This window comes from Bubalus kerabau, chromosome 2 (genome assembly GCF_029407905.1).
Source record: "Bubalus kerabau isolate K-KA32 ecotype Philippines breed swamp buffalo chromosome 2, PCC_UOA_SB_1v2, whole genome shotgun sequence".
NCBI lineage: Eukaryota > Metazoa > Chordata > Mammalia > Artiodactyla > Bovidae > Bubalus > Bubalus kerabau.
The window spans coordinates 105,366,233-105,392,677 of record NC_073625.1 but is presented as its reverse complement, the minus strand read 5'-3'; the positions used below and the strand labels follow the sequence as shown (position 1 = coordinate 105,392,677).

Sequence of the window (26,445 nt, the reverse complement as noted above, 5' to 3'; positions counted from 1 at the left end):
AATAAAAAGTGTTAAGATGATAGCAATGCAAACAGAAAGGAAACACAGGTGTGCAAAATATGAAGGCTGCACAATTTGTCAGGACTTGACAAAATGGCTTTAAGGCAGAGGAAGATGTGTGACCCGGAGGTGTCCAACACGGCGACAAGCCTGGCGACAGACAGTGGTGAGAGGGATAGGGACTGGAGAGGAAGCGCTGATTTTCATGAAGAAAAAGCAGTTGGGTACTTCCTTACACTGAAAACCAGAAACCAGTTCCTAGACACATAGACCAGAAACCTTACACTGAAAACCAGAAATCAGTTCCTAGACACATAGACACTCAAGATTTGGAGGTTCATTCCTTAGTCACCGTTCAACAGTAAAGGACTGCAGTTTGTTGCTTTTGTATTGGCTTCCTCCATCCTAAAAATACGTCTAAACACTCTCCCTCTATTTTCATCTTCACCGTGCCATCTCTGCCTCCTGCCCTCTGGAAAAGCAGATTTGATTTCACAACCTGTTGGACCAGAAACACAGCATGCTAATTCATAACACCATATTCTGCGAGGGCAGATTTAACTACCCAGTACAACAAATTTCAATACAAAATATTCTGTATAACAAGTCCATTGCCATGCTTAGGGAAACAAGGGAAACATGGGAACAGACCCACTTACAACAAATTCTGTACCACACATAATCTTCTACCAGAAAATATTTTTTACAAATACTTTTTCTGTTCACTATACTATGATGATAGGAAAAGCTTAGAGCCAAGGAAACTGGTGGGGGTGGGTGGGATGGTGTTCAGAGTATGACATATAATTTGGTTTGAGCAGGGCCAAGGGTGCATGCAGCGTAAGCTAAGTATGTATTCATTTCTATCAGCTGCATGGGCCTAGGGAGAGGAGCTGACTGATGGTTGAGCGCTGCCACTTCCTATTTATGGTCCCAAATCGCAATTACTTTCTACTTCCCTTCACCCTTCTTTTCCCAAACAAACAGTCACACTCCTGCACTCCAGGATCATGCACTAAATTATTTTTTAAAAAGGGAATCTTAAGCTTCAGATGAGTAAAGAGTGGGAATAGAGGATCTCTATGTGACATCTTTCTTCTTTACCTGCTGGAGTCTAAGCTCTTCTTTTCACTTTTCATTTGCTGCTTTAAAAAGTTTTTCATCACTATCCCTCTCGTTGGTACAGCCTGCAAGTTTAGATTGTGATTTGAAATTATGTGTTGATCTAAAACAAAATCTAATAACAGCAAGAAAATTGACTGTTCCGTAATGTGTTCCATGAATAGAAGTTGAAAACCAGAAGGAACCTTTAAGGCCTTCTAATCCAAGCCCTTTATTTTACAGATGAGGAAACTGAAGCCCAGAGAGGTGAAGTGAGGTGCCCAAGTGCCACACAGCAAGTTAGAGGCACAGCTAGTACCATAGCTCAAGTCTCCTGACTCCCAGTCCAGTGCTCCTCCCGTTACTCCACGGGTCCTGTCTCTAAGCTTCCTGACAAATGCTAGAACGGTAAAGCCTCCACTAGTATTTTTCCAGACCATGTTAAAACTCTTACGGGGGGAAGAAAGGATGCTTTCTTGGATAATGTCAGCCATACGTAGCTCAAGCTGTCTAAAGTTCTGGGACAGGGTCTTTTTATGCAGCCAACAGAGTCCAAATGTGGTGCTGTTTGCTTGGCCCATATGCTTTCATGTGTTCCCAGTTAGGCCATTACTGGAGGGAAAAAAAAAAAAAAAAAAACAAGAATCAGCTTGTTTTAAAACAAGGGACATACTGGACTCCTTCCCATCCCCCCTCAGAAAAAAAAAAATCAAGTTATCTTTAACAGATTCTAAAAATGCCTTTTCCCAAATATGCAGTCAGTTCCTTCAAAGGGCCCTTTGTTTATTTTCAGGAAGAAACCCAAGACAGCTGAAAACCAGAAGGCATCTGAGGAGAATGAGATTACTCAGCCGGGTGGATCCAGCGCCAAGCCGGGCCTTCCCTGCCTGAACTTTGAAGCTGTTTTGTCTCCAGGCCCAGCCCTCATCCACTCAACACATTCACTGACAAACTCGCACGCTCATCCCGGGTCATCTGACTGTGAGTACACCACTTACACCACTGAGGTGACGGTGTCTTCACGGTCCTTGCAGCAGGCTTCTCCCCCGGGTCCGGGCTTTTCTGCATTCAGAGCAAGCTGTTTCCATTTGGTCTTCCAAAGTAGCCAAAAGTAACTTGCCACCATTTTGAGTCAGCCAACATCTATATTTTCAAAGCTAGAGTGTGTTTTAAAACCAAGTGACCAGCCATTTGGCCTCAAAAGGCAGATTAATTACATGAACCGCATTCTCTTTCATAACATTAACTCAAAAACAGAAGCCGTGTTGCTATTTTCTAATTATTCTTTTGTCCCCATGATCTGAATAATGGTACTTCCACCATGATGAAATTCAACGACCAAATATGGACCTCAAAAGGAAACTTCCATTTTGAAATTACATAACACAAGTCGGCTTTGCATTAGTTATTGTAGCTTGGCTGAATTTCTCTTTCCAGTTTTTAATTTATTTTGAAGTGGTTAAAGGACAGCATAAATTTACAGAAGAAAAGAGAATGGCTTCCAAGAATTCAGAAGCCACCCAGACTTCACGTAGCCAATAAGAACTCAGGTTAAAAATATTTTTTAATTAAAAAAACTGCCTACGGGCTAAATTTGGAAATGGGCAGCTTAATGAGATTGTCGCTATTGAAATCACTCCATTGCTGTTTATTTTCGCTGTCTTCCCACTAATCTGAGAGTCACTTCTTCAAATTCTATTTTAAGAAAGTTGATAAATCACGTTTAGAAGATATTTTCTCTTTCTGAAACATAGCTCAGTTCTTCAGAGAGAGCAACACGTGTGTTGACGATGGAAGGAAGTAGGGTAACTTGGAGCCCATTGGGAAAGAATATTCCTTTTATTCCAACAGCTTTTCAGAACTGACCTCCACAGTGATGTCAGGCAGAAAGCTGGAGTCTTTTTGGATTAAGCTAAGACCAAGAAAGTTTTCTTTTCAAAAAAGAACTCCATTTATCCTGTCCACAAAGCAAAAATTATTAATTAGGAAATGAGATTCTAAATCTCCTATTGTTATTTTTCTGACAAAGCAAACATAAAACTTTGCAGAAAGGGCGAGAGGTGAATGAGGCTGGGACATTCCATCCTGTACTTTCTTCATCATAATAACCTCTAGATAAAGGGACCCCACCTTGTTCTGCTCATGACCGAGATGAGACCACACTTCAGCTGTCGCAAGAAAACGAAACGAGAAATAACAAGAGCCAAGTCTCTGCAACCTGTGTGCATTGTACCAAGCTGCTGATTCCATAGAGAAACTTGGGGGTCAGAAGCGGGGACTGTGTTCTGTGGACCGTCAAAATAGTAACATTTTTGGCCTTCTTGCCTGGCAGTCTCCAGCCTAATAGTAATTACAGGAAGATTGGAAAATAGCATGGCACAGTGCCCATAGACATGTGCGCACTGTCCCTACCTACCAGGAAGGTAGCCTGTTCCTGTGGAGAAGGGCCTGGAGCTCCTGCATGCAGACCTCCAACGTCTGGCTTTCTGCCACAGCTTATGGGGAAGATTACATAGAATGGCCTTAGCCCAGAAATCCCGTTACAGCCAAATGAATGTTTTGCCGAATAGAAAGAAACAGCGCTGGGCTGTTGATTATACTTTACCATAAGCATTCTTTGGCCAGCCCGTGGCATTAACATGAAATATGTACAAGGAGCAGCCCCTTGGTGACCCCGAGGAAGCTAGTGGATCTGAGCTCAGTTAGGTCTGAATGCCATTGGAAGGGGAACAAATAGGGAGGAGAAGCCTAATCTCCAGCTGTTCAGAAAGTCATTCTGATTTTGCCATTAAGATGTGTAGGTCTTTTCTGTCCCAACCTGTTGTTTAAATTGATTATACTTTTCTCCAAATATATTTGGATTGTAGTTTGTCCTGATTTGAGCCTACACTTAGAAGAAAATTGTTTTGAGGAAAGATTCACAGAAATCTGTCCATTTGGAGATTGCTTGAGAGAAGACAGGAAAGAGATTTATTTTAAGCTGTTAAAATTTTTGGATGCTCTTCTTGCATTCAAGAGAATTTTTTTTTTTTTTTTTTTACTTTCAAATGTCATTCTTACCATAGATTAATTTAAAAGCCTAATTTCTTTAAGGTAAAATATTCAGTTTCTATTTAGAACTAACAGATTTGGGGCATTTAAAAATAGTGCCCTTGACTTGTTAGTATCTTTAACTTCAGAAACATTCCACCAGTATGTGGTGTTCTAAGTGTTTACAAGTGCCTGAATTTTTATAGCACCTTTTTATTTGTCATGTGTTTAGCAAGAGTTCATGATCTGAGCCACAGTCAGCTCCTGGTCTTGTTTTTGTTGACTGTATAGAGCTTCTCCATCTTTGGCTGCAAAGAATATAATCAGTCTGATTTCGGTGTTGACCATCTGGTGATGTCCATGTGTAAAGTTTTCTCTTGTGTTGTTGGAAGAGAGTGGTTGCTATGACCAGTGCATTTTCTTGGCAAAACTCTGTTAGTCTTTGCCCTGCTTCATTCTGTATTCCAAGGCCAAATTTGCCTGTTACTCCAGGTGTTTCTTGACTTCCTATTTTTGCATTCCAGTCCCCTATAATGAAAAGGACATCTTTTTTGGGTGTTAGTTCTAAAAGGTCTTGTAGGTCTTCATAGAGCCGTTCAACTTCAGCTCTCTAGCGTTACTGGTTGGGGCATAGACTTGGATTACTGTGATACTGAATGGTTTGCCTTGGAAATGAACAGAGATCATTCTGTCATTTTTGAGACTGCATCCAAGTACTGCATTTCGGACTCTTTTGTTGACCATGATGGCTACTCCATTTCTTCTGAGGGATTCCTGCCTGCAGTAGTAGATATAATGGTCATCTGAGTGAAATTCACCCATTCCAGTCCATTTTAGTTCGCTGATTCCTAGAATGTCGACATTCACTCTTGCCATCTCTTGTTTGACCACTTCCAATTTACCTTGATTCATGGACCTGACATTCCAGGTTCTTATGCAATATTGCTCTTTACAGCATAAGACCTTGCTTCTATCACCAGTCACATCCACAGCTGGATATTGTTTTTGCTTTGGCTCCATCCCTTCATTTTTTCTGGAGTTATTTCTCCACTGATTTCCAGTAGCATATTGGGCACCTACTGAGCTGGGGAGTTCCTCTTTCAGTATCCTATCATTTTGCCTTTTCATACTGTTAATGGGGTTCTCAAGGCAAGAATACTGAAGTGGTTTGCCATTCCCTTCTCCAGTGGACCACAGTCTGTCAGATCTCTCCACCATGACCTGCCCATCTTGGGATGCCCGAACGGGTATGGCTTAGTTTCTTTGAGTTAGACAAGGCTGTGGTCCTAGTGTGATTAGATTAACTAGTTTTCTATGAGTATGGTTTCAGTGTGTCTGCCCTCTGATGCCCTCTTGCAACACCTACCATCCTACTTGGATTTCTCTTACCTTGGGTGTGGGGTATTTCTTCACGGCTGCTCCTTACCTTGGACGAGGGGTATCTCCTCACCACTGCCCTTCCTGACCTTCGAACGTGGGATAGCTTCTCTAGGCCCTCCTGCACCCAAGCAGCCACCGCTCCTTGGATGTGGGGTTGGTCCTCCCAGCCGCCGCCCCTGGCCTCAGGCGTGGGGTTGGTTCTCCCTGCCGCAGCCTCTGGCCTCCGGCGTGGGGTGGCTCCTCCCGGCCACCGCCCCTGGCCTCGGGCGTGGGGTTGGTTCTCCTGGCCACCGCCCCTGGCCTCGGGCGTGGGGTTGGTTCTCCTGGCCACCGCCCCTGGCCTCGGGCGTGGGGTTGGTTCTCCTGGCCACCGCCCCTGGCCTTGGGGTGGGGTTGGTTCTCCTGGCCGCAGCCTCTGGCCTCAGACGTGGGGTAGCTCCTCTCGGCCGCCGCCCCTGACCGCAGACACGGGGTAGCTCCTCCCGGCCACCGCCCCTGACCTCGACGTGGAATAGCTCCTCCCAGCCGCCGCCCCTGACCTCGGACTCGGGTAGCTCTTCTCCACCGTTCCTGCGCCGTTGCAGCCTGGCACTCTTGGCCGCTGCCCCTGACCTCAAACGTGGGGTAACTCCTCTTGGCTACTGCCCTTTGGGCATGGGGTCCTTCCGGCTTCTGCCCCTAACCTCGGACGTGGGGTAGCTCCTCTCGGCCGCGCTTAGTGCACTGGTGGCAGCCGCGGCCACCACACCAGGTATGACCTAAATCAAATCCCTTATGATTATACAGTGGAAGTGGGAAATAGATTTAAGGGCCCAGATCTGATGGATAGAGTGCCTGATGAACTATGGAATGAAGTTCGTGACATTGTACAGGAGACAGGGATAAAGACCATCTCCATGGAAAAGAAATGCAAAAATGCAAAATGGCTGTCTGGGGAGGCCTTACAAATAGCTGTGAAAAGAAGAGAAGCAAAAAGCAAAGGAGAAAAGGAAAGATATAAGCATCTGAATGCAGAGTTCCAAAGAATAGCAAGAAGAGATAAGAAAGCCTTCTTTAGCAATCAATGCAAAGAAATAGAGGAAAACAACAGAATGGGAAAGACTAGAGATCTCTTCAAGAAAATTAAAGATACCAAGGGAACACTTCATGCAAAGATGGGCTCGATAATCGACAGAAATGGTATGGACCTAACAGAAGCAGAAGATATTAAGAAGAGGTGGCAAGAATACACAGAAGAACTGTACAAAAAGATCTTCACGACCCAGATAATCATGATGGTGTGATCACTGACCTAGAGCCAGACATCCTGTAATGTGAAGTCAAGTGGGCCTTAGAAAGCATCACTACGAACAAAGCTAGTGGAGGTGATGGAATTCCAGTTGAGCTCTTTCAAATCCTGAAAGATGATGCTGTGAAAGTGCTGCACTCAATATGCCAGCAAATTTGGAAAACTCAGCAGTGGCCACAGGACTGGAAAAGGTCAGTGTTCATTCCAATCCCAAAGAAAGGCAATGCCAAAGAATGCTCAACCTACCGCACAATTGCACTCATCTCGCATGCTAGTAAAGTAATGCTCAAAATTCTCCAAATCAGGCTTCAACAATATGTGAACCGTGAGCTTCCTGATGTTCAAGCTGGTTTTAGAAAAGGCAGAGGAACCAGAGATCAAATTGACAACATCCACTGGATCATAGAAAAAGCAAAAGAGTTCCAGAAAAACATCTATTTCTGCTTTATTGACTATGCCAAAGCCTTTGTGTGGATCACAAGAAACTGTGGAAAATTCTGAAAGAGATGGGAATACCAGACCACCTGACCTGCCTCTTGAGGAATCTGTATGCAGGTCATGAAGCAACAGTTAGAACTGGACATGGAACAACAGACTGGTTCCAGATAGGAAAAGGAGTACGTCAAGGCTGTATATTGTCACCCTGTTTATTTAACTTATATGCAGAGTACATCATGAGAAATGCTGGACTGGAAGAAACACAAGCTGGAATCAAGATTGCCGGGAGAAATATCAATCACCTCAGATATGCAGATGACACCACCTTTATGGCAGAAAGTGAAGAGGAACTAAAAAGCCTCTTGATGAAAGTGAAAGAGGAGAGTGAAAAAGTTGGCTTAAAGCTCAACATTCAGAAAACGAAGATCATGGCATCCGGTCCCATCACTTCGTGGGAAATAGATGGGAAAACAGTGGAAACAGTGTCAGACTTTATTTTTCTGGGCTCCAAAATCACTGCAGATGGTGACTGCAGCCATGAGATTAAAAGACGCTTACTCCCTGGAAGGAAAGTTATGACCAACCTAGATAGCATATTGAAAAGCAGAGACATTACTTTGCCAACAAAGGTTCATCTAGTCAAGGCTATGGTTTTTCCTGTGGTCATGTATGGATGTGAGAGTTGGACTGTGAAGAAGGCTGAGCACCGAAGAATTGATGCTTTTGAACTGTGGTGTTGGAAAAGACTCTTGTGAGTCCCTTGGACTGCAAGGAGATCCAACCAGTCCATTCTGAGGGAGATCAGCCCTGGGATTTCTTTGGAGGGTGTGATGCTGAAGCTGAAACTCTAGTACTTTGGCCACCTCATGCGAAGAGTTGACTCATTGGAAAAGACTCTGATGCTGGGAGGGATTGGGGGCAGGAGGAGAAGGGGACGACAGAGGATGAGATGGCTGGAAGGCATCACTGACTCAATGGACGTGAGTCTGAGTGAACTCCGGGAGTTGGTGATGGACAGGGAGGCCTGGTGTGCTGCGATTCATGGGGTCGCAAAGAGTCGGACATGACTGAGCGACTGAACTGAACTGTGTTTAGCAAAATTATTCTTAGGCATGGCTTAATGACCATTTTCTGTCGGTCATTATAATTCTTCCCAATTTACAGATGTGAAAACTGAGAAAATTGACACCCATGTAGATGAATGCTTGATAATTAGGGGGAGGAGAGAGGGGGATGTTTGTGGATTTGCTGTCACTGTGAGCAACCTGAATTCTCTGTTCCAAGCCTGGATATCGTATTCCTGGCTCGAAACAGGTTTCTTGAAAATGTGCAACTACTCATATCCGTGACAGGGTTATAGAACACGATGGATAAGCAAACCCATGAATGCAAAGTCAGTTCTGCGTATGAACTGGTCAGAGCGGGGAACCCATGGCGCTGTTACCTCTAAAAGACACAGCCCATATTTTGGAGCAAAAAGGACAAGTGTGACCTCTGAAATTCTGATGGCTATTTAACCTGCTGAGCCACTTCAAATCCAGCAAAAGATTCCAGTAAAAGTCAAAGCAAGAGGGAATGTGGCTGAGAAATGCTTTCCTTGGTGAAATGATGAGGTTAATATCGCTACTGAAACATGTGCTGCTTTCCAGGGCGCCCACTATGATCACCTTCTAGAAATATACCCCCACCACCCCTTAGAGTGTCACCTCCTCACCACTTCTAACTGTCTCCTGGTAAACATTAAGATGAGCTTCCGAATGCAAAGGGCATCGAACCCCTAGGCATCTGACAAAACAATTTCCACTGCACAGGCTGAGGATGGGCGAAGCCAGGCTCTCCATTTAAACCTAGAAGTAGCACTAAACCAAGGCAGGAGAGCAGTCGGAGCTCTTCCCAAGAAAACCTTTCCTGACAACTGTCAAGCCTAGCACGTCTCAGTCATGTACATGTAACAGACACTTCCATTTTGTCTTCCTCCAGATAAGGCTCCTAGTCAAAGGGAGGAGCGATTTCCCCTACCCTCTTTAGCTGCCTCCCTACTTTGGAAGGACCTAGTTTGATGTCTTTGTTTTGTTGGAAGCTGACATCTGTGGTTACTTACCTTCTCGTGTCTTGCACTGGCCTCATCAGATTGTCTCATTTTTTGTGTCCTTGCCAAGATGCACTTATGCGTTAACAGTTTTTATTTATTTTTAATTTAACCTTTACACATTACCAAACTGTTGTGTGGGCGGGTTTAACTTTAGCTCTGTAGGTAGCATGAATCTTGAGGGGCTGAGCACTGTTGAGGGAGGAGCCGGGTGGTCTCGTCCTTTGCTCTCTCAGGCTGTCCACCTCACTTGGCCTCCCCCCTCCCAAACCTTTGCGTCAGTCCCCTGGACTGAAGGTTTTAGTACACTTGGTTCATTATGAACTTTTAAGCAATTTTTTATGAGAACAAAACAAAGAGGATTTCTTTATGGCAAACTCCATTAATGCCACATTAAGGCTGACATTTTAATTACCCCAAAGTCAGGAAATGCAAAGTTCAGGTTCCCACAGCAACAGAAACTGTCCCCTTGAGTGCCGACATCACAGCGGATTCTTGCGTTCCCGGATTACACAACACCGGTCGTGGGGACATTGTTTTTTATCCACGTACGTGGAAAGGAGCACAGCTTTTATCCTTTGTTTTTTTCCGGTAACTACAGTTGAGGATATGGGTCTTGAGTTTCCCTTCCCAAACCATCTATATGTATTATCCTGGAACGGAAGACGATTAGAGCTCTACATGTGCACACGGACAGAATTAAAGTTGCTGTGGGAACATTAACTCTGATTTCCGGACTTCCGTGCCAGTCACATTTAAACCATAATGTTGTAATTTTTGGCATGTAATAAATGTGCATTTCATGTACACAGACAGAAAGAAGCATAAAATGTATTTTAAAGAGCAATTAATTACTAACTTTGTGATTAAAAAACATTTGGTGCATGTTCCTTCCCATTTAGCATCAGCTGCTGGTCTTAGCCAGGCCTAATAGATGACATACTGTGTCTCATCCTGTATCTCAGTTGTACTTACTGTATGTTCCTGTTCTTCTAGATAATTAATTCCCTTAGTAAAGCTGTAGGGGGAAAACAAAATGGAAAGAATATGCAAGCATGTAAATAGGGTAAAGGATATTTTGAAGGAAATGATTCATTTCTGCAAATAAACCTCTTAGTTCCTGATAAAGAGCCAGAAATCTGCTAAGTGGGTGTAGACAAAGGTTTCTGGCCACCTTGGAGCATCTGGTCCAGGGCCATCAGACAAACTTGAAAGCAGATTTCCCCTGAATTCCGGGCATGCCCAATGGGGAAGTGATTTTACTCTGTAATAACTGTTCAGGCGTAAGGCTTCAAAAGTTGTCTTACTCTGTCACGGCTTTTCAGTTTATATTCAAACTGGAAAACAAAAGTTGTAGGGACTCAGGTAAAATAGAAGTTTTTCCAAAGAACCCTTGATTTAGAGAGTAGTTTTGCATTCCTTCAGATTTGAATCTGGTTGACCTATTTGTGTTAGAGAAGGAAGTGTTTCAAAAAGAACTGTTTGAACACGTTTGTTAGTGAAAAGAATTAGTAGCCATCCCCCCAGCCACAGTGTTTAAGAACACAAATGCTTGGAGTATTATTTGAAACTGGGGTGGATTTTTACTGAAGGGATGTGCCATCTAAACTCTCAGGTAAAGTAAATTTAAGGGGAACATGCTTATGGAGAAGTTGAACAGAGGTTCTTGCTGTTTATTCATTATCTCTCCCGTCATGTATTTATTCCTTTTGTTTAGTTTGGTTGAGTGTTGTATTTAACCTTTAAGAGAAAGACTTCAGTCTTACAGAGCTCTGACTTGCTTTCACTAGGGCTGTCTGTACGTGTGAATGTATGTCTGGATGAGTGAAAACTACTCATGCAAGTTTGAAGGTCTCTTTGGCAAATTTGACTGCATGTTCAGAAAGTTTCCAATCAGAAAGCTGATTCAGTGTAAAGCATTCCAAAAACTTCCTGAGGCACCTGTTCGCATGAAAAGATTGGATTTCTGCTGGAGGTGCTCAGAAGGCAGTGTTTATAACTGAAGATCTCTGTTTGGAGTGCCAAAAAAATGAAAAACATTTTGGCCCCCAAAAAACCTTCATAAATGTTCAAAATGTATCATCAAACAAAAGCTTCATTTGGATTCAAATGCGTGTATCTCAGCAGATGTGTCTAAACTAACTGGAATCCCACAGGAGCAGCTGAACTGGATTTTGGTATGTCTTGATAACTGAAAGAGTTATTCTTAGACTTTGGAAGGACAAAAATGGTCCATCTGTGAAGAACTGTAATAGAGACATGGCAAAAAACAGCATCCTCTGAAAGAGTTTATTTATGGAATTTAGGACAAGTTGGACAATCCTGAAAACATTTTGGGGTCACACTAATTTGCAGAAGAAATAGAGCCAACATGGGATGAAATAAGTCACTACAGATCGTTATTATCTTATGGCTTTCTATTAATTTTCTAATAAGATTCCGTATCAGTTAAACAGTAAATAGAGCATCTTTGATGTAACTAAATGCTCTCATTATCCCCAGAGTGTCTCACATTTCTCTTTATTCTACTTCCTATAAAGAATTATATATTTACCTTTTTATCACCAATGGTTTAAACTTGTTTTTCCTGCTATTTCATTAACAAAGTAAACCTTTTACTTATTATGTGTGGGTTCATTTCTTTAAAGATAGCCTTTCCCTTCTTTCCTTCTCTGAGTTAATTGACACATAATTTCTTTGGAATTATTTTTATTACCTATGATACCCTCTTATTTAGAGGTTTCAGTTCTTAATCCCACACTTATACATTAGAAGGCCAGTCAATTTTTTATTTGCTCTTATTTCCTAGAGTTTCTGCATAGTATATCTGGGGACACATTTATTTTTCAAAATCATATATCTTGGAGTTTCATGTCATAATCTACTTTTTATAAAATTTTCCCTTTTTTAAATAAAAATTATCCTTTCCCTACAATGCTAATGTAACTGGATATCTTCCATGGCCACTTGATGCAGCAACTTCTGGAAGTCACTCTTACCTTATTCACTCCTGCCTTCTTCCGTTCAGTCACACATTAAATGCTGTCAATCCCCTCCATCTGTGCCAAGACCTCAGCTAGGGACCAGGGCTGAAGATACAAACAAAATACGGTCCCCAAATTTTAGGAACTCATGGTGTTCCCACACACTTTCACCAACTTTTAAACCTATAAAAGGGACAGACGATTACAATATGGAAGTGTCTGACGATGCACAAAAAGCTCCCAGGCTCATGAATCAGTGGGAAGGGCTTCTCAAGAAAGGTGACATTAGACCTGGATCAGGAAGGAGTAGGTGTATGTAAAGCAGCGGAGGGAGTGAATGGCCTTATAGCCAGAAGGGACAGGAGCAAAACCACAGAGGCACAAAAAGAGCATGGTGTTCTCAGCAAACAGAGCAGTTCAGTTACCAGACTCAGACTTTCTTACAGTTTGCCTCATTTTAATATAAACTCACAGGACAGTCTGTATTTGAGTCACACTGCCTGTCATTAAAAGTCAGCTGGGCTGAACTGCATGTTCCTTTGGAGACATTTGCTTTCCAGATAAATAAGAAAGCAAGACACCACTTATTTTCTAATGGGTGAAAGTGCCTTTCTTTGCATGAGATCAGTAGATGTGGGCAAATATTAGGCAGCATCTAGAGATAATTTATTGATGAAATGCTTCAAAATAACTTTTCATATTAAGAGGTTTATTCCAGGAGTCACAGAGTCATCTAGAAGTGCCAGGCGGAACTCAGTCACTGACTCGTGGTCCCTCCAGATCCCTCCAGACTCTAGCAATCAATCCCTTGGCAGATCTGGTCCTCTGGCCCATTGCTCTGAGTCACACCATGCCTTTCACTCTGCCAGATACTCTGTGCATGTGCTTGTGATTGTCCGTGTGTAATTGTCAAGGCTGACTGCTGATCTTCAGGGTTCCATTCTTCATTTTGCCATCTCTCTCATCTTGCTGGAGCACATCTTTAATTTTTATCTGCAGCCGCTGGTGACAGTTTCATATGTGCTTCCTCTACTCGTGGCAAATTTCATTATATAAAATTAGTGTTCCTTCATATCTGTCAGGGCTTCTCACATTCTGACTTTAAAAAATGTAGTACTGTCTTCAGAGACAGATATGTGATCAACTGGGAGCATGCATGAGGAGTCTAGGAATTCCTTGCTTGAAGGTAATTTCAAGTCAGATCCTTCCCCCAATCACTTCATACCAGGTACCATAGTAAAACCTCTCATTACTACATGGGCTGAATAAGCACAGCTGCTTTCTTTTTTGCTTTTCTTAGGCTCCTACATCTTTTGTTCTCTCTAAGGAATGTATTGCAGTTAGAACTTTTTATCAGCATTGAAAGAGAGTAAAGTTAAGCTGGTCTAAACCTATTATTATACACATGGGGAAACTGAGGCCCAAAGAGAACAAGGGTCATACCAAAAGGTTCTCAATATAGTGAGTAGAAGAGCCAAACATATAATCTTACTCCTTCCATCCTCACCATACTGTGTTGCCTGTTACTGAGTCTGCGAATAAGAGAATGTACATTTTCTGAATCAGAAGGAGTCAGCACTATTCATCCATCAGTTTACTGGATGCTTTCAATGTAGAGGACCAAGCCTAGGCATCAGACATGATACAGTTTTTCAATATAAACTGGAGCCCTTTGCTCAGAGACTTAGAGTCTCATGGAAAAGTTTAGACATATTCACACCAACCGCCCTGCAGGGTGGTTAAAGCTATGTCCTTATGTACCTGGACGCACCAGAGCATCGATTCACTCAATTCACTGGCTTGGCAACCATGTGTAGAGTACATCTTAGGTGTCTGGCACTACAGTGAGTTCTGCAGGGGCAGAAAGGTGGAGACAAACAGACCCTGCCACCAAGAATTCTTAGTCCATACTCTCAAATCACCATTATCTTAGAAGTTAGAAAGTTCACAAAATATATTATAATCCAGTTAACATTAACACCCAGTTTAATTTATCAGGAAAGGTTCCATTTGAGCTCCCTTGAAGGATGAACAGAATTTTATTGGTGGTGAGGCATTAGGAAAACATATAAGGTGTCTGCATTCTGGGGCAAAGCTGTGGTGGGGTTTTAGGTAGGGGTTGCCATGATCTGGACTTTGCTTTGGGAAGATCTAATCTAGCAGCAGGGATGTGGAACATGCTTGTACATGGAAGAAGGTGACTAGAGAGAAGACAGAGTCCAGGAAGCTTTGTCAGTAGTTCAGATTATTGGTTACCTGAGGGGGCTGGTGAAAGGGGAATGGGGAGGATCTAGACTCAACAGACGTTATGGATGAGGGTGGGCAGGTCCAGGAGCTAACAGAGTATTAGATAAGAGAGAAGAAATCATCAAAGACAGTTCCAAGAAATCAAAGAGAGAAGATGAAAAAGAAGTAACTAGAGGACAGAATACAAGTCAATTTTATACAATGCTGAGTATGAGATGTCCCTGGTGGTACAGATGGTGAAGAATCTGCCTGCAATGCAGGAGACCCGGATTCCATCCCTCAGTCAGGAAGATTCCCTATAGAAGGGAATAGCTACCCACTCCTGTATTCTTGCTTGGAGAATCCCATGGACAGAGGAATCTGGAGAGCTACAGTCTATGGGGTCCCACACAGTCAGACAATAATAAGCAACTAAGATTTTCACTTTCACTGAGTATGCGATAACAGGGTAGACCCCGTGGAGACAACGGACACTGAGCTCTAAATAGGGTTCTGGAGTAGAGCAGGAGGGATTTGAAATTAGGAATAGCAAATGCTTTGACCAAAAGGGCCATATTTTAAGTCATGAATGTGAAGTAAATTCAAAAAAGATTTAGTTGAGAGGGAAAAAAAAATGAAAATAGAACCTTGAGAAATATTTATGCATTGCATGATAAGAAAGAGAAAGAAAATGGTGAACCCTCAAAGGAGGGAAAGAAAAGATGGTCTAAGACATAGCATATATACAAAAATATATGTAAGGGAAATTTGAAAAGCAGGACAATTGAGAGACACCACCAGGTAAAAGAAGGGTCAGTGGTGTTGGGTGCTCAGACAAGGAGGATGGGTAGATTCCTGGAGGCTGCCGAGAGAAAAGAGTCAGATGCCAGATGCGTCACAAAAACACCATACAAAAGGGTTCGGGAGCAAACAGAATTGAATAGGAAAGCAACAATTATGAACCAGTTTTTTTTTTTTTTTAAAGCTTAATACTTTAAAAAGAAATAATGAACAGGTAATGCAAAAGCAGGGTATGAATATTTTTATGATACAGCAGCCCCAAGCCCATTTATAAACTGAAAAATAAAAACCAGTGTTAAGGGAGACTCTGCAATTAAACAGGCAAGGTGAGAGAATTAGATCTCTCATTTTACAGGGCAACTGGGATGATAAATGTATGTAAAGGAAATTTGAAATCACCACCCAAGCCCAAAGAATCAGTAATTTTATTACATTAATTCTTTCTCTAATTCTTTCTCTTCCCTGTAGCTAATAAGAACTAATGTTTTGCAAGAATTGTTACATCCTCTTTGGATGACTTCACAAATATTCACTAACCCTCAGTAATCTCTGAGCATTAGGTAGAGGACAGGTATTATATACTTTGAGCCTTTCAATTTTCTAAAAACTTTTAAAACAAGTTATTTCAAACCATAATCCATTTTTAAAATGCCACGTTCTGTGACTGTCTTTCATGATAGATCCAATTCAAGTAGTTACTAACAACAAGCCTGTGTGTTGTTCTCATGTACTTTCTCATTGTCACAGACATCATCAAGTTCATTATTTGTGGGCCATGTTTAACTTGTTTACTTAGTCTGTATTGTTCTCTTTGATGGTTAAAGACTTCCCTAAGGCCACAGTCCCCTGGAAACAAAGTATCTGCAGTTCCTCCTACTTCAGGGTGGTGCTCTGGAAACAACTAAATGAAATGTTATTTTGCTCTGCTATTAAATTACTGTAAACCTAAGTAAGAAAATTATTTTATCGCTACAAGAAATTATACAAACAGCCACATGGAGGAATTTTGAGTACGAGCTTTTATAATTTCACAGGGAACAGTGAATTCATAGTTGACGTCAAAATGGACCTTGAGGAGGTTTTCCTTTCCTCTCCAACTCCAGAAAAGAATTCTCCCTGACTCATTTATCCTCTGTGGTTTTAGCTAGGTTCATGTTATCAATTTTACACCAAAATCTCACACAGTCTTAGATGAGGGCAGACATAATTTTTAAGAAGGCTTGGTGTGGCATGTAGAATACCACATAAAGAATTTCAAGAAGTGGTGACTAAATTAACTTTGCCATTCAGTTTTCTGCCGTAATCATTTCCTTTCCTGTATAATCACTTATTGTCTCTTTGCCTCATATCTCAACTGGTACTTGGATATAAAGGCGATAATGAAAGGAAAGTGTATATAAATTTGAGCTACAGAGTGTAATCCCATATCTTATGGAAAATGCACTTGCAAATTCTGAACTTCAACTCTGAGAACTTAACCCCATGGAAGAGGAAGTCTATCTTTTTTTTTTCAGGGAAATATCATAGGAAAAACCCTACTCAGGCCTGGGTTTTTTTTTTGGGTTTTTTTCTAATTTGAAGGAAAAAAATCCCTAAATCTAGCCTATTCCATTTTATTCCTGACTTCAGGTTCCAGAGGAGTAATTGAAGCAGCCTCAGATACCTGGGCTGACAGGCCGAGCAGCATTCCTCCGCAGCCTTGGTGTCCTCCAGTAGTGACAATGGGCTGAGGCTTTAAGCAGAGGGCAGGGCTTCCCTGATAGCTCTGTTGGTAAAGAATCTGCCTGCAATGCAGGAGACCCCAGGTTCAATTCCTGGGTCGGGAAGATCCGTTGGAGAAGAGATAGGGTACCCACTCCATTGTTCTTGGGCTTCCCTTGTGGCTCAGCTGGAAAATAATCTGCCTGCAATGTAGGAGACATGGGTTCGATCCCTGGGTTGGGGAGATCCCCTGGAGAAGGGAAAGGCTACCCACCCCAGTGTTCAGGCCTGGAGAATTCCATGGACTGTATAGTCCATGGGGTAACAAAGAGTTGGACATGACTGAGCGACTTTCACTTTCACTTTAAGCAGAGAGTAACCTCTCTCTCCAGGCTTCCCTGGTGGTTCAGATGGTAAAGAATCTGCCTGCAATGCAGGAGATACAGGTTGGATCCCTGGATCGGGAAGATCCCCTGGAGGAGGGCATGGGCAACCTACTCCAGTATTCTTGCCTGGAGAACCCCATGGACAGAGGAGCCTGGCAGGTTAAGGTCCAGGAGGTCACACAGAGTCGGATATGACTGAAGTGACTTGGCACGCATGCACCATTTCCCTCCAGAGGAGGAGTTCCTGACCTGGAGGCCTCAGGTACTCCACCAGCACCATGACTGCGCCTGCCTCTCAGAGTCTGTGAATGCCCTAAAAAGATAGGCACACAGATACAGGCCAGTGTGGACACCAGTGTGTAACTTTCCATAGACTGGTGTCAGGGAACTAAAAGAAGGCAAGAGGCACTTCCCCAGGACAAACCCCAGTCAGAACCTGTGTCCTCAAACCCGCCCCCTAAAAGGAAACTAAGATTCAAAGGAGAAGGTCGGATGTGGGTTCTCAGGGTGCCCGCAGGGGACGGGCAGGTATGCTGACAGACTTCGAAAGCTGTTTCCTGAACATGTTGACAATGGACTAAGGGTTTGACCCTCTGTTGCTCTCGCCCCATGGCCGACTTCAGCCTATACATGAAGTTTACGTGCCTTTGCTTAACCTCCCTATGTTTCTGTGTCCTGGAGTGCATGATGAGAATGACAATAATGTACGGACTAAAAGTGATGCAACATAAGTGAAGCTTGTAGCAAGTTTTCCATCCCTCCCTCCTGCTGAGAGTGACTGAGACAGAAGCCCTGGGTCTGTAGGAGGGTCTACTCTCCACTTCAGGAAAAGGCCATGCCCCTCTCCATGTCCCTTCTGAGATTCAGGCCTGGGCAGACAAGGAAGCTTTTCCATCATCTTTTTTCCTGCTTTTATTCCCCTGTTTTTCTTGTGTTTTCTAAATATTGGAAGAGAACTAATACGACCAAGCATCTACTTTGTGTCAAATACCTATCATTCTTACAAAACACTCCGTTTTACATATAAGGAAACTGGCTCAGCGAAGTTTAAAAAAAAAAGTTCCTGAATCTTTTTTTATGGACTTGGAAAGGTTTAGCCAATTATTTACATTATAGTGTAGTATTAAGCTACTCTGTTCTTTCTTGTCCTCAAGTATATTCTAATCTGTGAGATATTTTCAAATTATGGAGAGTGGATGAGTGTATAGTCTGTCCTCAGAGTGCATTGTGGAACCCATGGCTGTCCCTCCTGTGCTCAGGCATCTTTTCACTCTCCATCTTCCAGCCCTATTACCCGAAGAGGCCAAAGCATCAGGTCTTGAGAATGGGCACACTGCTGTGCTGCCACGTCAGAGAGAGAAGAGGGCCCCTTCTGAAATGACACATTTACAACTAAAGAAATGCACCTATTATCTTTTTGAAAGACGGTCTGCTTGATGGCTTCAGAGTATTTTGAAATAAATCAAAATAGAGGTAAAGTTAGAAGTGTAAATGTGTTTTAGTGCCAAGTAGGATTGCTCTTAATCACTCAGCTCACTTACCTTCCTCCTTTCTGAAGCAGTTTTCAGCAGTTGGGGAAAAAAACATAGTCTTAAGAAATTCAGTAAGACCTGTTGGCTCATCGTACCCAGTGAGCCTTTCCTGTCCCGTGGTGCCTACGTGGTTTGAGGTAATGGGTGGAGATAACTTCAGGCATTTGCTTCTCTCAACTGCGGAGCCCTTTTGCTGCTGAGTATAGAATTCCAGAGACACATGGGTATGGAACTTGAGCTATAAGGCTTTTAGTAATAGTCGCAGATCAAATGCTTAACTAGATTGTATGCAAGTCAGTATAAATCCCAAGTCAGAGTTTTAAAATAATAACTTACTGAGTCATGATTTGTACATCTCATATGCCATATTCCTGAAATCACATGTTGATGGCTAATCAGCAGAACCCAAAGATGCAAATTAGATGATACAATATTTACAGAGAAAATACATGTGTAGCTTGCAAAGTAATGATCCTGGATCCTCAGGGTTGCAATTCTACCAAAAAAAAAAAAAAAAAAAAAGATACCAGTTGCAATCTGAACTCTCAACATTGTATCCAAGAAAGGAATGAATATAACAATAGAGAGAGTTTCAGGACAGAACTTCGTGGTTAAAGGAGTGTGGACCTTCAAGAGACATGTTTGAGAAAGAATCAGAAGAAATACTAGGTAAGACAAATTAATTATTCCTAGTCCTCAAATAATATTCTAGAAGTTAAATTATTAAATATTTATTTTGTCTGGGTGGAAGAGTTTGTTAGGGCAGAAACTCTATTTTGTTCACTGCTGATTTCTTAGCACCTAGCAGAGAAGTGCTTGGTCGTAGTAGGAGCTCAGCAAATGTTTACTGAGCAAATAAATGAATGAATGAATGTGGTAGGGAGAACTGAGCAAAAGTGAGTGTGTTTGTGAGCATTTCTCCCATTTGTAAAAGTAGAGTTACTGATTTTTCACCTAGTTGTTTTCTTTCAGCAGACCAACAAAACAAAGTGTATCACAGATACCCGCTGGTTTTTATGCTGGGAAAACAGAACCACTTTCTGTTGGATGTAGGCTGCTACATGTTTTGATTCGAGTAGCAATATGGGAGGGTTAAGGTCGAGTTTGTAGGATAATCTGGTGCCTGTTTTTGATAGATATCATGAAAATAGACACTTATTTTCAAGATGCTCAAACAGATGATTAGGCAAAAGCTCCAGCAAACCTTGAAACAACAAAAAGGAAAGGTTTTCCCACTCCCACTTCTCGTTACTGTACCATCCTGCACAGCTTTCAGCAACCCCACACCCCCCTCCTGGTCTCACCCTTTTCCCAGGTCTCAGCTTGGCCTAGGGAGTACAGCGTGTGTCAGTCTAGCAAAGATACGGTTCCTGAGAAATCCACTCTGCACCCATGCTCCTGAGCCTCTCTCAGGGGAAGGATGTAATGTGATCTGCAGCAGACGGAGCTGGCCCAGGGAAACAAGCAATTGGCATGGAATAGAATCCTGGTGCCCTCCTGCTGAAAGGGCCCTCCAGCTCTCTGCCCACCCTCCCTCCACTGGCTGGACAGTAGAAAGATGTGTCAGAAAACAAATTCCTGGCTGAATGTAGAGAGGATTATATGAATGAGAGATGAGTTCATGCCTCCAGAAGCCTCCGCCATCCCACTTGAATAGAAAGCTAACTTTGAAGCCACTCTGTTCTCCATGGCACGATTTCGTACAGACTCAGCTTCAGAATATGGTTGCCATCTGCTGCCAGCGCACAAGACTAGGGAAGTATTGGGGAGGGTAGGAGGGGGCCAGGCAGGAGGAAAGAAGAGAGACACTCAAAGTGGGCTAATGATCTCCTTTGTGTTGGAGTCCAGGTTTCAGAACATCAGTCCTGTCCTTCAAGAACAAAACATCAGTGTGTCTTAGACCACACCAGGCGCCGGCATATCAGATAAGACCTGGGCTGTGTGGTGCTCGGTCACTGAGCCTTGAGAAGTGCTCAAAGTGAAATTAAAGGAGCAGAATGAGAAGACTGAAAGGAGAAAGGCTTAGGGTAGAACACAATCAGGAGGGCTCTGCAGATATGTGTTAGGATTACAGTAGTCCAGAAACGAATCTACTAATTAAAGGAACAGAAATCAAAGGCTATTAGAAGAAATGAGACACTTCTCCTTATACTTTGAATACATGGTGATCCTTTAGTAGAAACTCAGGGTGAAAGTGACCTGGCTGTTGTGTCCTGTTGCGGATTTAAACAGTTGATTAAGAGTTACAGATGGTGTACTAGAGGCATGGCTGTGTGGTCCTTTAAAAACAAAAAAGGCTGTTAAGCAAAGCCAAGTAAGACCAGAGAATATATCTGCAAGGCAGTGACTAGCTCGTGGATCTTCGTAGTTTCCCTGATATTATCTGTATAAATAATTGCTACGGCACAGAATCATATTGCTAATTTATATACTGAAATGACATGCCAGAGAATAATTATTAACCTGGGGTATACATTAGTGAAAAAAATATTACTGTTAATTTTGCTTTTGAGAAAGTTCAGCTCGTTGAAAGCAAGTACTCTTATAGTCAGTAGTGGTTTTGAATCTCCAGTTTGAGAATTTGCAAGGTGGGGAGATAGAAATCCTTTTGGCCATACAAGGAAATAATCTCATCAGCGACGTGTGTAATATAAGCATTGACAATCCTAAGCATGCAAAAATCACTTTAGGGAGCATGAAGCGATAGCCCAGCAGTATGTCACACCCAATGCCTTGGTGTGGCCAAAACAGTTTATTTGTTGCTGCATGAGCTCTGGCCTTGACTCCTGTCTGCCATCAGGAACAAGTCACACAACTGACTCAACCACAATTAGAATATGAGTAATGCCCTCAATCTATCTTGTATACTGTTTCTCTTCTTAGGAACCCTATTCTATTTTATTTGTCCTACAACATCCTTGTGAAGCACAAGTATCTTTCTTTTACACGTGGGATAACTAGTTCACCAAGGAATAACTTAATTCTTTGTCTCTAAATATGAAATGATTGATAAGCATTATATGGCACAGCTCATTTTACTATTTTTCACATTATTTCAGGTTTTCCAAGCAAAGGGCATATTTTATCTTTCTCATTATTATTTTTAATTGGTTTTCAGAAAACTTGAGATAAAAACAGAATTTAACAAATATCCCATGGAGATATTTGCTGTTCTCTTTCCTTTCAAGAATAAATTAAGACCTTCTCCACTCCTCTCTCCTGACTCTCTCGGCAGATAGTCAAAATCCCATGCCAATTTTCAAATGAATAAGGGTTCATTCTATTAGCTGGATCACAGTCCCCCTGCTAAGGAAGCCCAGCCTTGTAAATTCATGTCTGGAATCTGCAGAAGTTACTTTTGATTATAAACCTTAACAGTATGACCTGAAGGTTTTTAAACAGTATTAATATGTGACCTGGTTATGAGTTCAGCAATAAACTTCTACCTCGTATGCGAGAGGCCAAAGAGAAAACTAGTGTCTTTTATTCTCTCTGGTGACCCATACTAAATGATGCATATTTACTTTGCAAATGAGGACACCCAGTGGCCACCAAGTGAAAATATTCTAAACAATCCCTGACACTGTTTATGCAAATATAAATACCCATTGTCAAAGCTGATTGATAGATCATCTCTGTAACATCTGTTACCAAGCAGTTGAGCTTCCCTAAGTTAAGCAAGAGTGGTGGGAGTTCAGTCTTATCGCTTTGGTACCACTTCACAGATTGGCCATCTCTTCTCATTTTGAGTTGCAAAGTGTGGCTCAGCTTTGAGTTCCACTGCATCTTCACATGACTTGAGGCCCCATTGAGCTGCGTCTTGAGGGGGAATGGAACCAAAGCAATGCAGATGGTATGACGTGTCAAAAATCACAAATGAAGAAGCACAGATTGTGGGAAATGCAGTGAACACATAAAACACCATTTGCCTTAGAGCTTGAATTCATACTGAACACTGAACTTCCCCAATGAGAAGGGGTGCTGCGGTAAAGGACAGGGGAACAGCATTGCCCACAACTGCAGGGGTGAAAATAGCCTTGGGCCTAGAGCCTATAGACACAGCTCAGCGAAAAGGAGCATCCTCAGGACCCATACGTTGTCATCAGCATGTCTGGGATATGCAGGGGAGAAATGAGCAAACAAATGCTTAGATGAGACCTACTCAGTGGAAAGAAGTGTGGTGGGCAAAGTGAGGATTCAGTGGTCTGTGATGAAGCTGTAGTTATAACAAGGCAAGGTACCAGCCTCCAGGAAGCTGAGAGCCTTCTTATAGAGATAATATGTGCTTAGTCGCTCAGTGGTATCCGACTCTTTATGACCACATGGACTGTAGCCCACCAGGCTCCTCTGTCCATGGGGATTCTCCAGGCAAGAATACTGGAGTGGGTTGCCATACCCTCCTCCAGGGGATTTTCCCAAGCCAGGGATCGAACCCAGGTCTCCCACATTGCAGGTGGATTTTTTACCATCTGAGCCACCAGGGGAGCCCAATAAAACTGGAGTGGGTAGCCGATCCCTTCGCCAGGGGAACTTCCTGACCTAGAAATCAAACCAGAGTCTCCTGCATTGCTGGCGGATTCTTTACCAGCTGAGCTATCTGGGAAGCCCTCTCATAGAGAGAAGTCAGGCACAAATGAAGAAAAATGAAGACACAATGATCAATGACACACTGTGAAGGACTATGAGAAAGTTCCGATCTATCCTACAACATTGAGGTACAAGAAATGTTTCCTTACTTTTCTATAGAAAATTAAACCAAGGTCCCTATCAGTAAGGTTAGCAAAAAATCTAGTCAAGTTTCAGGGCTTCCTTCCCCTCTCTAGACTTGTACAAGACTCATGAAATCTCAGGAGTGGTCAGATTCTTAGTCTATAATAGTCTTCATCATCAATATTCCTTGTCTACCTAACGAAGTCGCCAATTTGACTGGTCCATCTGACTGCCCAGCACTGCAGTAGTAATGGTCTTTACTACTGAGTATGGACCCAGCCCCAAATCATCACTGTCCCTCCCAAGTGAGCGCCTTTTTATTTCCAGCCTCCAAAAGTGCGCCAAGCAGTCAACCCAACTGGAGTCGTGTACCTCACACTTTGGCACCTTCTTCATTTGAGGGGAAGCTGGGCTCAGAAGCCACAACTACCAAGGGAGCCCAGAAATGAGGGCAAGACTTGGTCTTTCTTAATTGCCTTATTATTATGAAAGTTTTATAGTTCCGTTAAAAAATAGAAATTAATGTTTGTTTCTTACCTCACCATCAATGGGAACTAGGAAAAGAAAGAACTCAGGATGGAGTTCAGTAATCAAAGAAGGCTCCACAGAAAAGAAAAACTTTGAATTGGGTTCTTAAATGGTACCTAAGATTTGTTAAGTAGAGAAAGCATGATAATCTTAGGACTCGGGACAAATGAATGTACTACATCAAGATATCTGCAAATGCAGGAGACCCGAGTTCGGTCCCTGAGTTGGGAAGGTCCCCTGGAGAAGGGAATGGCAACCCACTCCAGTATTCTTGCCTGGAGAGTCCCATGGACAGAGGAGCCTGGCAGGCTACATATAGACCACAGGGTCATAAAGAGTTGGACTCTACTGAACAACTAACACACAGCTTCTTGAATTAATGCAGAGATTTTATCTGGGGAAAAATGAGAAGATAAGATCAAATCAAATTGGTGAAATAAGTCAAGATAATTAAAATGTTACCTATAGCAATAGAAGACTCTTAAACAGCTTATTATCTTTTATCATATAATATGTAAATAATATAATAAAACATTATATAAAAGATACAATCAAGAATATAATAAAAATAAGATTAAAATACAGACCTTACTCCTAATTAGAATAATTGCAAATTATACCTTCCACTTCACTTACTTACCAGTGCTTTTCAAGTTTTTAAGTTCTAACAACATTTATTTAGACTCTTCTTCATCTCAGCATGAGCCAAAAAGGAACTTACATCTTATTTTTTCTTAAGGAAATCCTGTGACTGTTTCTATAATGTATTACCCTAGGTGGGCTGTTGAGATGTAGTTTCTGCTACTTTCTTAAACTGGCCCACATCAAATCACCTCTGTTCTGTCTTAATCAGTTATCCAGCAAAACAAATTTACCTCTTTCCTTGGCTTTTCCTTGTTACTTTGAGAAGCTGTATGCTGTATGTCAGTCATGTCCAACTCTGCAACCCCATGGATTGTAGCCCATCAGGCTCCTCTGTCCATGGGATTCTCCAGGCAAGAATCCCACTGGAGTGGGTTGCCATTTCCTTCTCTAAGGGATCTTCCTGACCCAGGGATTGAATCCGGGTCTTCTGCATGTAGAAGGCCTTCATTCCTCAGTAGAACAATCTATCATGGCTCTAGTCCACACTTTCCATACCGAAAAAGTTTATCCATCTCCTGCCAACAAAGAGCTATGCTTAAAAACTGGTTGTCACAATGAAAGCAGCTTATTTTTTTCTAGGGAGACACAAGCAAAGAGAACATTTGAGCATGAATCTGAATGTCTGCTTTGAAAGCAGTCTCAGAACAGTGAACAGCAGAGGAAGTTTTGTGAATTGAGGAACTCTGTGATTATTTCAGTCAAAAAGCTTTTGTAAAATGACACTATAGGGTTCTGTTTTCTCACTTATCAAAGTTCAGATAAAAGTTTTCCCAAAGTCAAAAAATTAATTTCTTACCTAACTATACTTCATCACCAGTTGATGATATTTTCCAAAGGAGTGCCTCAAGTCACTGCAGTTAAAATTTTGTTTTTCCTCTAAAAAATAAGTATATGATGATGAAGAGATCAAAAGGAGAATAGATTAGTAAGTAAAAAGATGCTGGTTTTTATGTAAACACTTTTTAAGTGTACAGTTTCTCCTAAGCAAAATAAAGGACTTATTAACTATGCATTTGAATATATAGACCCTTCTGTCAAAGCCAAGTTCAAACTGCATACTTTGTGAATTTAAGTAGATCCTTTTGTTCATTTTTTCATCCCACCCACAGATGCAGTATCTCTGTGTTTTCGTTCCTCAGATTTAGTGAACAAAGGAAAAGGTTACAATAGGGCAGCAGCTAAATTTGTAAGGAAAGAGCTTTAGGGGGGAAAAAAATCAAACCCCTAAAGGTGTCTCAAAAGGTTTACAGCATAAGAGGATTTAAAGGCATCAACCTCAGATTTCATTGACTTTTTCCCTTAGTCCCAGCAGGTCCTCCCTCTTCAAGAAGAAGCCATTTCACTACAGCTTTAGAATGAGGGCATAGGTGTCTTTCAGAATGTTGTCTAGAATTACAGTTATCCAATGCCTTTGTTCACAGAGTTAAAACTTAGCTTTCGCCACTTGTACTGTAAGACAGTAAAGGTATTTGAACTTTCAGTCTTTTGCTCCACTGGAATCAGATGCTCAAAGTATGTAAATTCATAAAGAATGTGGCTTGATAATACCCCAAAATGAAGTGTTAACTTATGTTTATAATTGGTCCCATAAAGTTAATATATAATT

At 42.0% G+C, this 26,445-nt stretch overlaps 1 protein-coding gene across 29 annotated transcripts in view; it reads left to right on the top strand.

Moving 5' to 3' along the window:
* The window catches only part of ZBTB20 (zinc finger and BTB domain containing 20), an 869,429-nt gene that overhangs the window by 796,059 nt on the left and 46,925 nt on the right, over positions 1 to 26,445 (top strand). For 26 of the 29 annotated variants that reach the window (XM_055568256.1, XM_055568236.1, XM_055568251.1 and 23 more), the window contains 2 exons: positions 1,345 to 1,509; positions 1,895 to 2,082. In XM_055568256.1, the coding sequence (XP_055424231.1) occupies positions 1,499 to 1,509; positions 1,895 to 2,082 (199 nt within the window). In that variant the 5' untranslated portion in view covers positions 1,345 to 1,498. The remainder of the gene's footprint in view (positions 1 to 1,344; positions 1,510 to 1,894; positions 2,083 to 26,445) is intronic. The other 3 variants (XM_055568262.1, XM_055568263.1, XM_055568264.1) reach the window with 1 other exon arrangement.